Below are 12,264 nucleotides of genomic sequence, written 5' to 3' on the forward strand. Positions count from 1 at the left end.
ATTTAGGTACAAGTGAGGTTCTAGGAAGATGTGCCAAATTAATTTTGGGACTTTGAGAATCCCCTGACACATCCCCGTGTGCCTCTGAGCATACCTGTACTGCACTCAGAGAAACATGGCGAGCTGTACATCATTTAGGCCTCCATTAGTAGAGCTACACAGATTCTTCTGTATCTGTTCAATCTTCTGAACTTCCCAAGGATTTCTGGTTATGACTCACTCCTGTTTCTCAAGGTGGGTTATTTTAATTATTACTACAGTTATTATTCACTTATTTTTGTTTGTAGTGTTTTACATCTAATGAAATGTTATCCCTAGTGTCAGCTAATTTTTTTAATCCTCATCCGATGATATGCTTATTGATTTTTAGAGAGAGGGGGAGGAAGAGAGAGAGAGAGAGAGAAACACTGATGTGAGAAAACATCAGTTGGTTGCTTCTCGTATGCACCTTGACCTGGGACCAAATCTGCAATCAAGGTATGTGCCCTGATCTGGAATCGAACCCTTGACCTTTCACTTTATGGTATGACACTCCAACCGAGCCAAACCAGACAGTGCTAATTTTTTTCATGTAATTTATTTATTTATCTTTTTACCTAGTTGAGTTTTTTAAAAACACTTTTTTCAATTACAGTTTACATTCAACTAATTATTTTTCAGAGAGATGAAAAAACTCATATAACTTTAGTACCTTTGCTACATCAATGTAGGTTTGTTATTCTGTTAATAAAATCAAGAATGGTGGCAATCAACAGTGACATAGCTAGAACTCTGTGAGAACATCTCCCAAAGTTCTATTAAAACAAAGTTATTCTTTTTTCCCCACATTATCCTGACTATGGGCGACTCACTTATCACCAAGGCCAGTAGGGGGTTACTTTCAGGATAAATCAGGGTCTTTGTCAATCCTCCCAGCTGCTAACTGGCAACTGTCTGTTCTGGAAGGTTTAGTATGCTCACTCCTGCTTTTTCTGTAAAATGGTCCATGACACACTAGCTTCTTCCCAGTACCTCCAAATTATACACAGTTCTTAAAAAATGCTGATCTTTTTACTCCTTTCATTAATGTGGCCCTTAACTTTTAATACTACGAAAAGAAGCTAAAAGTTATTAATAAAAAATTATAGGTTTTTATACAGTCTATCACTTCACAAACTATTTCTTTAAAGGTTGGTGGGGGGAAAACCATAAAATAAATCCTCCGCTGTCATGTGTTTGAGACACTGTCCTAAATAAACTGATTTCTTCACTGGAGGAATTTTCCGAGCCTTCAGCGTGTATTATAAATCTCCAATAGGGATTTTGACTAAAACAAACATTTGAATACTTTGGGGGCACATTTAATTACAGAATAATGTTTTGTGGTACTCAGCTTGGAAATGTTAATAAAGATATTTTTGTTTCACAACGGCTATAATCATCATACTTACTGCCAATAAGTCCAAAAGAAGAAAAATGCCTTCTTTTTCAAGAAAGTAATCCTCTGAGGCATAACAAGCCAAAACGCAGCACCTTAAATAAAAAAGGAAGCTATTCATTTAACAAGGACTTACTGTTAAACTAATTGGTCAGTTTATTTCTATCAAAAGTTTTTTCAAAGTATTTTCTTCACTCCCTGAACTCAAGTAACTTTTTTGCTTAAAAACTGAATTTTGAAGAGACTTTGTCAGTATAGTTTAATTTCAACTATTTTAAAACCAGTATCAATTCTTTCTCATAACTGCCTATTTCTTTTCTATAGATGCAATATGCTCCTTTGCTTTCATGATATTATTCTTAAAGGTCTCCTCTGGTTACTCTAGTAACTGATTCTTCAAAATGTATCCATTCATTGTCTCTTTCACAGGGGTGGTATGCCTCATTTGATGATTCTTCATTTCATCTTATCTTTGCAGTTGAGATGATTTGCTAAGGTGCCTGCAACTTAGGCCTGTGCAGTTTACAGGGAGTGCAGGGTTGAAGATGCTGCAGGGGCTGCTTTCAGTGTTTTCCTTGGCGACGCATGGATCCAGGCTGAACAAGCCGTTGCTGCTGCTGCTGCTGAAGAGTCACAGAGGCTGGTCTCTGTTATTTTTCCCAGGCGTGGTAAGCTTGCTGGAGTCAGCTTTGTGTCACATTCCTATTTCCTGTGACTATTGCTTAATTATTTATGGTTCAGTATTAATTTTTAATATGGCTCCTTCTTTTAAAAAAAAGAGACCCTTGTTTCTCCTGCCTTTTTTTTTGATGGTTTTGTGTGTGTGTGTGTGTGTGTGTATGGTGGTGGTTGCGGGGTTGGTGCATAAAGGCCATCAGCTTGGCTCCTCCCACTCAGGTGGTTCCAGGTTTTACCACCTCATTTTGTCCCTACTTTTGAGTTAGTACTTGTGGCTGCCTATCGTGGGCTGACTTCTGCCTGTTTAATTCATAACACTTACAACAAAAGAAAAAATACAGCAGCCTCATATGTTCAGAAATTAAACAATATGCTTCTAAATGTCCCAAAGGTCAAAAAAGAAAATCACAATGAAAATTAGAAAATAATTTGAACTTAATGTTGACAAAATAGAACATATTAAAACACAACTGGAGCTAAAACCATATGATTAGAGAATTTACAGTCTTGGATATATTAGAGCAGAAGGAGGTTGAAAATCTATGACCCAGGCATCCATCTCAAGAAATAGAAAAGGTAAAAGTGAATGAAAGACAAAGAGCATAGAAATTAATGAAATATAAAGTAATATAAAATAGAATCAACAGAGCACACTAATTCATTCCTTGAAAAGGCTAATAATTATCGATTAACTCCTGGTGAAAACCATCAGGGAAAAATAATGGAGAGAAGGAAGAAAGGACTAATGACAGGGAAAAAAGAAAAAGCACCCATTATATTCTACAGACACTGAAGACACCAAGAGGGCATTACAAATAACCACATGGCAGTAAATTTGAAAATTTAGACAAAATAAACAAAGTCCTGGAAAAGAACATCTAAAAAAATATATATATTTTATTGATTAAACTATTACAGTTGTCCCATTTTTTCTCCCCTTTATTCCCCTCTACCCTGTGCCCTCTTCCCATCAGCATTCCCCTCCACTGTGCCACCCCCAGTTCATGTCCATGGGTCATACATATAAGTTCTTTGGCTTCTCCATTTCCCATACTATTATTCTTAATCTCTCCCTGTCTATGTTGTACCTACCATTTATACTTCTTATTCCCTGTACTTGTTCCCCTATTCCTCCCCTCCCTTTCTCCACTGATATCCCTCCATGTGATCTCCATTTCTGTGATTCTGTTCCTGTTCTAGTTGTTTGCCTACTTTTTTTGGTTCAGTAGTTGATAGTTGTGAGTTTGTTGTCATTTTACTGTTCCTATTTTTGATCATCTTTTTCTTAGATAAGTCCCTTTAACATTTCATATAAGGGCTTGGTGGTGGTGAACTCCCTTAGCTTGACCTTATCTGGGAAGCACTTTAGCCGACCTTCCATTCTAAATGACAGTTTTGCTGGATAGAGTAATCTTAGATGTACACCCTTGCCTTTCATGACTTCGAATACTTCTTTCCAGCCCCTTTTTGCCTGCAAGATTTCTTTTGAGAAATCAGCTGAGTCTTAAAGGAACTCCTTTGTAGGTAAGTGTCTCCTTTTCTCTTGCTGCTTTTAAGATTCTCTCCTTATCTTTCATCTTGGGTAACATAATTATGATGTGCTTTGGTGTGCTCCTCCTTGGGTCCAGCTTCTTTGGGACTCTCTGAGCTTCTTGGACTTCCTGGAAGTATATTTCCTTCCCAGATTGGGGAATTTCTCTTTCATATTTCTTCAAATAAGTTTTCAATTTCTTGCTCTTCCTCTTTTCCTTCTGGCACCCCTTTGATTCAGATGTTGGGACATTTAATGTTGTCCCAGAGGTTCCTAAGCCTCTTCTTATTTTTGTGAATTCTTGTTCTTCATTCTGTTCTGGTTGAATGTTTATTTCTTCCTTCTGCTCCAAACCATTGATTTGAGTCCTGGTTTCCCTCCCTTCACTGTAGGTTCCCTGTATATTTTGCTTTATTTCACTTTGCACAGCCTTCACTTTTTCCTCTATTTTGTGACCATACTCAACCATTTCTGTGAGCATCCTGATTACTACTGTTTTGAACTCTGCGTCTGATAGGTTAGCTATCTCTTCATTGCTTAGTTCTATTTTTGGAGCTTTGATCTGTTCTTTCATTTGGGCTGTATTGTTTTGTCTAGGCTCCCCCATTATGTAGTAAGGGGTGGAGCCTTAGATGTTCACCAGGGCGGGGCAATTCACATTGCTGTGTTGTGGTGCCATGTGTGGGGGAGGGGTCTAAGAAGGAACAATGCTGCTTGCTTTTGCTCCTGGCTAGCTTTCAGTCACTTCCCCAGCTAGCCACAAGCAAATTGGGTCCTTCTGGTGCTGATTCCCAGGTGGGTGGGCTTGTACTCATTCTAGGACCCTGTGGATCTCTCCAGTGAACTCTCCTGTGAGGTTGGGAGTTTCTCCTGCCATCCCAACTCCCACAGGTTTTAACAGCCAGAGGTTTTGAGGCTTTAGTTTCCTGTGCTGGAACCCTAGGTGGTATGGTCTGTCTAGCTCCCCAGTTGTTCCTCCTGGTTTATCCTCACAGGAATGTGGGACCACCCATTCTTCCAGCAGCCACCTGGCCACATGCCCTCTCACCTTGGCTGCCTGTCTCTGCCCCTCCTACCAGTCTGAATGAATGTTTCTTCTTTAACTCCTTGGTTGTTGGACTTCCACGCAGTTCGATTTTCTGGCAGTTCTGGTTATTTTTGTTTTTAAATTTGTTGTTGTTCTTTTAGTTGTGCAAGAAGACAAAGTATATCTACCTATGCCTCCATCTTGGCTGGAAAAGTACATCTTATCAGAAACCTCATAAGAAGGAATAAAAAATCTTAATAGACATGTTATTATATTACATATTAAAGAAATGAAAACTGTATTTCAGAACCTTTCTGCAAAATACATTCTAGTGACACATGACTTAATTGGTGAATTCCACTAATTAATATAACAACAACCTTACACAAATACTTTCCATAGAATATAAAAGATGGGGTGTTGAACACACAATACAATATACAGATGATATATTATGTAAGTGTACACTTAAACCTATATTATTATTAACCAATGTGATCCCAATAAATTCAATTAAGAAGGAATATAAAAGAAAGAATACTTCCGCCCTGGCTGGTATGGATCAGTGGACTGAGTGCCGGCCTGTGAACCAAAGGGTCACTAGTTTCATTCCCAGTCAGGGCACATGCCTGGGTTGCGGGCCAGGTCCCCAGTAGGGGGCGTGTGAGATGCAACCACACATTGATGTTTCTCTCCCTCTCTTTCTCCTTCCCCCTCTCTAAAAATAAATAAAATCTTTTAAAAAATCTATAAAAGAAAGGATATTTCCTAACTTGTTTTATTATGTCAATGTTTACTATATTCTAGAACTTACCTCAGTTTAAGTTCCTGAGAAGAGAAAAAAGAAGAGATACCTGCTATCACCAATTAAACACTGAACTTATTTATTACTTATTTGTTATTTCTACCTTATCTCTTATCCAAAAGATTTGAGACTGTGTTATAATCAAAGACACAGGTAAATAAACCCATAATCTATTAATTTTTATCTTAGTATAATTGTGATAGACTAAAGAAGGAAGAAAACATCAAACCATTTTTTGCAGTAACATCTGAATCCCAATACATTGGTAGATAGGAAAGGTAGTACTTATTAATACTCATCTCTGAATATTTTACTATGCTTAATACAGTGCTTTGGTCAACAAAAATTTGCCACTGAAACTTAAGATCAGGTTTTCATGTTATCACTATATCTCTCTTCTCTATAGTAAAAAAGAAACTAGATAGCTCATCTGCCCCATTGCCTATGTGTATTTGGGTGAAAGCTGAGTAGTCCTAATAGGGTTTTGCTAGAGCCTGTAGAGTTTTCTACATATAAGATCATGTCATCTGCAAACTGGTAATTTTACTTATCCTTTCTATTTTGGATACCTTTCATTCTAGAGTTTATAGTACATATTGAATAGAAATGGTGAGAGTGGGCATTCTTGCCTTGTTAGAGATCTTAAGAGGAAAAGCTTTCATCTTTTCACCATTGAGTGTGATGTTAGTTGTGGGCTTTTTACATATGGTCTTGATTTGTTGAGATAAGTTCCTTCTCTACCTAATTTAGTTGAGTTTTTATCATGAAAGCATGTTGAATTTTGTCAAATGTATTTTCTGCATCTATTGAGAAGAATATGTAATTTTCTTTCATTCTGATAATGTGGTATATCACACTGATTGCTTTGCATACACTAAACCATTCTTGCATCCCAGGGATAAATCCCAATCAGTCATGGTGTATGATCCTTTTAATGTGATGTTGAATTCAGTTTGCTAACATATTTTAGGGGATTTTTGTATTTGTATTCATCAGGGATATTGGTCTATAATTTTTTTAGTGTCTTTGTCTGACTTCAGTATAATGGTGATGCTGTTTTCCTAAAATGAATTTGGAAGTGTTCCCTCTTCTATTGTTTTGGAAGAGTTTAAGAAGGATTGGTATTGAGAGAACCAAGATGGCGGCGTAGGTAGACACACTGCGCCTCCTCGCACAACCAGAACTGACAGAGAATCGAACAGCAAGGGGGACCAACACCAAGGAAATAGAAAATAAACATTCATCCAGACTGGTAGGAGGGGCGGAGACGGGCACCAGGGTGGAGAGGACTCGCGTGGCTGTGGTGGGACTGAGACTGGCGGAGTGTGGGACAAATGGCGCAGGCAGTCCGAGCACTAGCAGACCCTGCGGCCTCACATTTGCACAGATAAACCCAGAGGGCTGGACTCAGAGTGGCGGAGAGTGGGGCAGGCAGAGCAGCGGGTAGCACCCTGCGGCACCACATTCACCCACAGATAAACCAGACGAACGGCGGGGAGTGAAGCAGACTGTGTAACCCAGGGCTCCAGCTCCGGGAAATAAAGCCTCAAACCTCTGATTGAAAGCGCCCGTGGGCGTTGGGGCGGCAGCAGGAGAGACTCCCAGCCTCACAGGAGAGGTTGTTGGAGAGACTCACAGCGGCCTAGAGTGTGCACAGGCCCTCTTACTCGGGAACCAGCACCAGAGTGGCCCAGTTTGATTGTGGGTAGCGGAGTGAAAGAGAGAAATCCGGAGGAGAGCGAGGTGGGCGCCATTGCTCCCACTCAGCCCCTCCCCCACGTACAGCGTCACAGTGCAGCGACCAGCATTACCCCGCCCCGGTGAACACCTAAGGCTCCGCCCCTTAAAGTTACAGACTCGCCAAGACAAACAAACAAACAAACAAAAAAATGGCCCAAATGACAGAACACTTCAAAGCTCCAGAAAAAATACAACTAAGCGACGAAGAGATAGCCAACCTATCGGATGCACAGTTCAAAGCACTGGTTATCAATATGCTCACAGACTTGGTTGAATCTATTCGAAAAACAGATGAAAAAATGAAGCCTATGCTAAGAGAAACAAAGGAAAATGTACAGGGAACCAATAGTGATGCGAAGGAAACTGGGACTCAAATCAACGGTGTGGACCAGAAGGAAGAAACAAACATCCAACCAGAAAAGAATGAAGAAACAAGAACTTGGAAAAATAAGGAGAGGCTTAGGAACCTCCAGGACGCCTTGAAACGTTCCAACATCCGAATTATAGGGGTGCCAGAAGGAGAAGAGGAAGAACAAAAAATTGAAAACTTATTTGAACAAATAATGAAGGAGAACTTCCCTAATCTGGCAAAGGAAATAGACTCCCAGGAAGTCCAGGAAGCTCAGAGAGTCCCAAAGAAGCTGGACCCAAGGAGGAACACGCCAAGGCACATCATAATTACATTACCCAAGATTAAACGCAAGGACCTACATCCAAGATTACTGTATCCAGCAAAGCTATCACTTAGAATGGAAGGGAAGATAAAGTGCTTCTCAGATAAGGTCAAGTTAAAGAAGTTCATCATCACCAAGCCCTTATTATATGAAATGTTAAAGGGAGTTACCTAAGAAAAAGAAGATCAAAAATAGGAACAGTAAAAATGACAGCAAACTCACAGTTATTAACGGCCACGCATAAAACAAAAACGAGAGCAAACTAGGCAAACAACTAGAACATGAGGGTTGTCATTAAGGGAGTGGGAGGGGGAGAGGGGGGGAAAGGTACAGAGAATAAGTAGCATAGATGATAGGTGGAAAATAGACAGGGGGAGGGTAAAAATAGTGTAGGAAATGTAGAAGCCAAAGAACTTATAAGTATGACCTATGGACATGAACTATAGGGGGGGAATGTGGGAGGGTGGGGGGTGGGCAGGTTGGAGTGGAGTGGGGGGGAAATGGGACAACTGTAATAGCATAATCAATAAATATATTTTTTAAAAAAAGAAGGATTGGTATTAACTATTAATACCAATAATTATATAACTATATAATTAAATATATCTGGTAAAATTTACCTGTGAAGTTACCTGGTCCTGGGCATTTTTTTTTTGTTGAGAAATTTTGACTGCTGATTCAGTCTTCTTGTTATTTATCTGTCCAGCCTTTCTAGTTCTTTTTGACTTAGTCTTGGTAGGTTGTACGTTTCTAAGGATTTATCCATTTCTTCTATGTTGTCTAATTTGTTGGCATATATTTATTTATAATAGTACTTTATATATTTTTTTGTGGCATTTGTTGTGATGTCTTCTGTTTCATTTATTATTTTATTCATCCTCTACCTTTTTTTTCCTAGTCTAGGTAAAGGTTTGTAGATTTTGTTATCTTTCCAAAAAACCAACGTAGTTCTGCTGACTTTTTTCTATTAGATTATCTATTTCATTTACCTGCTAAAATCTTTATTATTTCCTTTCTTCTGCTAATTAAAGTTTATTTTGTACTTTGCTTTGTAGTTCCACGTGGTGTAAAGTTGGGGTGTTCAAAATTGTCCTTTTTCAATGTATACATTTATCACTGCAAACTTTCTTGTTAGTACTGCTTTTGCTGTATTACATAAGTTTTGGTGTGTTATCTTTCCACTTTAGTTTATCTTGAGAAATTTCCTAATTTCCCTTTTGCTCCTTTTGTTTTTATCTTCAACCCAATGGTTATTTCAAGACTCATAGTTGAATTTTGATTCATTTGTGAGTTTTCCTGATTTTCTTTTGTTATTGATTTCTAGTTTTATCCCATTGTAGCTAGAAGAGATATGGGGAATGATCTCTGTCTTCTAAAATTGGTTAAGGCTTATTTTGTGACCTGGCATGTGGCCTGCTGTAGAGAACATTGCATGTGCGCTTGTTAAAACAAAATAAAAAACAAACAACTCTGTGTCTCCCTTAACACTATACTCTCAATAACTCACTTTTGGTCACCAAATATGTGGGTTGTTTCCCACACCAACAAAATCTCCAATTCTTTGCAGACACCAGCTGTATGTCCCATAATCAGTTTGATTCTGACATTTTCTATGTGGAATTAGCATCAGAGCCCACAGGTGAAGGGCTCAGTCCCACCAGACTGCACTGCCTCCCTGGCCCCACCTTGGATTCCAGGCCAGGCTGTCACCTGTACTTCTGACTAGCCAGCTATACATCAGATGTTCCACGCCTCCTTGAAATGGAAAATTTATTAGAGAGGCTCATAGAACTAAGGGGAACTGTACTTACTAGGTTACTGTTTTGTTATAAAAGCATACAACCTGGAAACAGCCAGATGGAAGAGATGCATAGCACAAGGTATGGGAGAAGCTCCATACCATCCACAGAAACCACATGTTCAACAAGCTGGAAGCTCTCTCAATCTTGTAGTTTAGGATTTTTATGGATGCTTCATTAAGTAGGCATAATTGATTAAATTATTGGCCACAGGTTTTAAACTCATTCTCCAGCTTCTCTTCCTCCCTGGATGCTGAGGATGGGGGTGAAATTTCCAACTCTCTAATCAATTATATGGTCGGTTCTTCCACCAACCAGTGCCCCATTCTGTTGCTATCTAGAGGCTTTCCAAAAAACATCCTATTAATGTGAGCTCATATATGATTGAAAAGGACTTGTTATGAATAACAAAATATTTATTACTCTGGAGCTATTATAGGAACTGAAAATGAAAGACCAAATGTTATAACAACAGATGCTCCCATTACTTTCTTTGACATGGAAATTATAAGTGTTTCAGGAACTTGGTACTAGGAATTGACCAAATCTATATACCTTGTTATAAATCACAGTATAACGACACTTGAAAGGAATATGTATTCTGCTGCTATTAGGTGGAATATTCTGTATGTATCTTTTAGGTTCATTTGATCTATAGTCTCATCAGTGTTTTTACAATGTGCTACAGTGTGGTTTTCATGAATCCCACCCAAATAGAACTAAAGAAATATATTAAGTGTTAGTGGTATATAAAGCTCTATTAATTTTCTCTAAGACAAAATTTTATAAATTAATATTAAGAAAAGCAATATTTTTTACCCTTAGAAATACAACAAAGTTTGGAAAACAGTATTGGTTAGGAAATACCTCATCAGTTGGTTTTCAACTCATTGAAGAAAAGATAAATGAGGAATTCAACAGTCTTCAAGTATAAGAATAACACTGTATGAGTTATAATAGATGATAGTGTTTTCCCAGACTAGGCCAAAACGGAATGGGTTCAAATCACAAAAACAAGAATTTTATATTTGAGTGACAGACAATATTACCTTCCAAAGGACATTGTTAAGTGTCACTTCTGGACTATTGGGAAAAAAAGGCACTGAGAGAAGAAAATTGGCATACATGGTGCTCGAGGTAATTTTCTTATATTGTGATTCCATCTAACTTGGGTGCAGGAATACTCACCAAATGGAGTCCAATGTACTGAAAAGAAGCACGCTATAGCCTAATCCACACTGAAACTTCTTTGGGTCTGTTTTCATTACATGAAGAATTATATCCACTCCTTCAGTTCCAAAAATTTCCTAAGAGATTTATTTTAAATTACTTCTTGAAATAAATAAACCCTTCCTTTCCCATTTTATCCTGCCCCCTAAAACTTTTTTTTATCAGATAAATACACATTGTTAGGAAAATAGTATCTTTAATACAGATTTTTGTTTCTGAATTTGTACTCACTTGTTATCAGGAATTTAAGACAAACTATTGTAAAGCAAATCATTTTGAGAGAGGGCATCAATCAACAGCCCAGTTAATCTTCCTTTATGTCTTTTCCCTTTCTCTCTTTTAGAGAAATAAGCCATAAGACCTGTCCCATAATTTTCTTCTACAGTATAATGAAGGTAGTCAGCCATCATGTTAGATGAGTACTAGACAGCAACAAGTGATTTAAGGGGTGAAAATTCTATCACGGAAGATTTTCTAATGCTCCCGAAAGAGAAATTAATATATGAATGGTAGTTAAAACTTGAATAATTTGTGTGAAGTTATTACCAGTTAATATTTGTCCCTTACCAATTACCTTTCTCATTGCCTTATCACTCAGTTCTAGTCCCCAATAAGCAAGACTGAGTATTTCCCAGAAGAGCATAGGCACAGAGTGGTGGAATATAAGGAGAAGGTGCATCAAAGCTCGGAGCTAAGGATGCATTTGCTGTTCCTGGTGCCTCTCTCTAAAATCCTGGTATTGAAATCTTCACAACTTTTTATTTTTATCTTTCCAATTCTGTCTGTTGCTATTTAAGTTATCAATTTCTAAGACTCAGCATTTGCTATGGAGTTAAAAAAGATAAAAGCAAATTAGTCCTTTTTCTAACTTACAGTTTTAGGTATGAACCTGATTCAAACCCAAAACAGCATTTATAATGGTACAACTCACTAAGGAAAACTGTTTGCCAGTTTCTTAAAAACCTACACCTATGTCATGACCCAACTATTACACTACTAGTTATTTACCCAAAAGACATGAAAACATTCTGTCCACAAAACACTAGTACAATAATGTTCATTGATGCTCTATACATACTAGTCCCAAATAAAAAAAAACCTAATTGTTTATGAATAGGAGAATGGAGAAACAAATTTTGGCATATTCATATAGTGAAATACTATTCAGGCAATAAAAAGGAATGGGCTACTGATACACGCAACAACATGGATATATTTCAGGAGTATGATGGCCGGATGAGAGGAACCAAATATAAAAGAGTAAATCCTATGATTCCATTAATATAAAGTTAAAGAATAGGTAAAACTAATTTATGGGGATAGAAATCAGAATAGCGGTTACCCTGAGGCAAGTGGGAGGATG

General features: G+C 38.0%; 1 protein-coding gene across 1 annotated transcript in view; it reads right to left on the bottom strand.

Moving 5' to 3' along the window:
* Positions 1-12,264, bottom strand: part of CFAP69 (cilia and flagella associated protein 69) — a 68,110-nt gene that overhangs the window by 11,319 nt on the left and 44,527 nt on the right. The window contains exons 15-16 of the mRNA XM_024577261.4: positions 10,860-10,978; positions 1,431-1,512 (exon numbers count right to left, since the gene is read on the bottom strand). Coding sequence (XP_024433029.1) covers positions 1,431-1,512; positions 10,860-10,978 — 201 coding nt within the window. The remainder of the gene's footprint in view (positions 1-1,430; positions 1,513-10,859; positions 10,979-12,264) is intronic.

Source organism: Desmodus rotundus, chromosome 6, assembly GCF_022682495.2.
Source record: "Desmodus rotundus isolate HL8 chromosome 6, HLdesRot8A.1, whole genome shotgun sequence".
In the NCBI taxonomy this organism is placed as follows: Eukaryota; Metazoa; Chordata; class Mammalia; order Chiroptera; family Phyllostomidae; genus Desmodus; species Desmodus rotundus.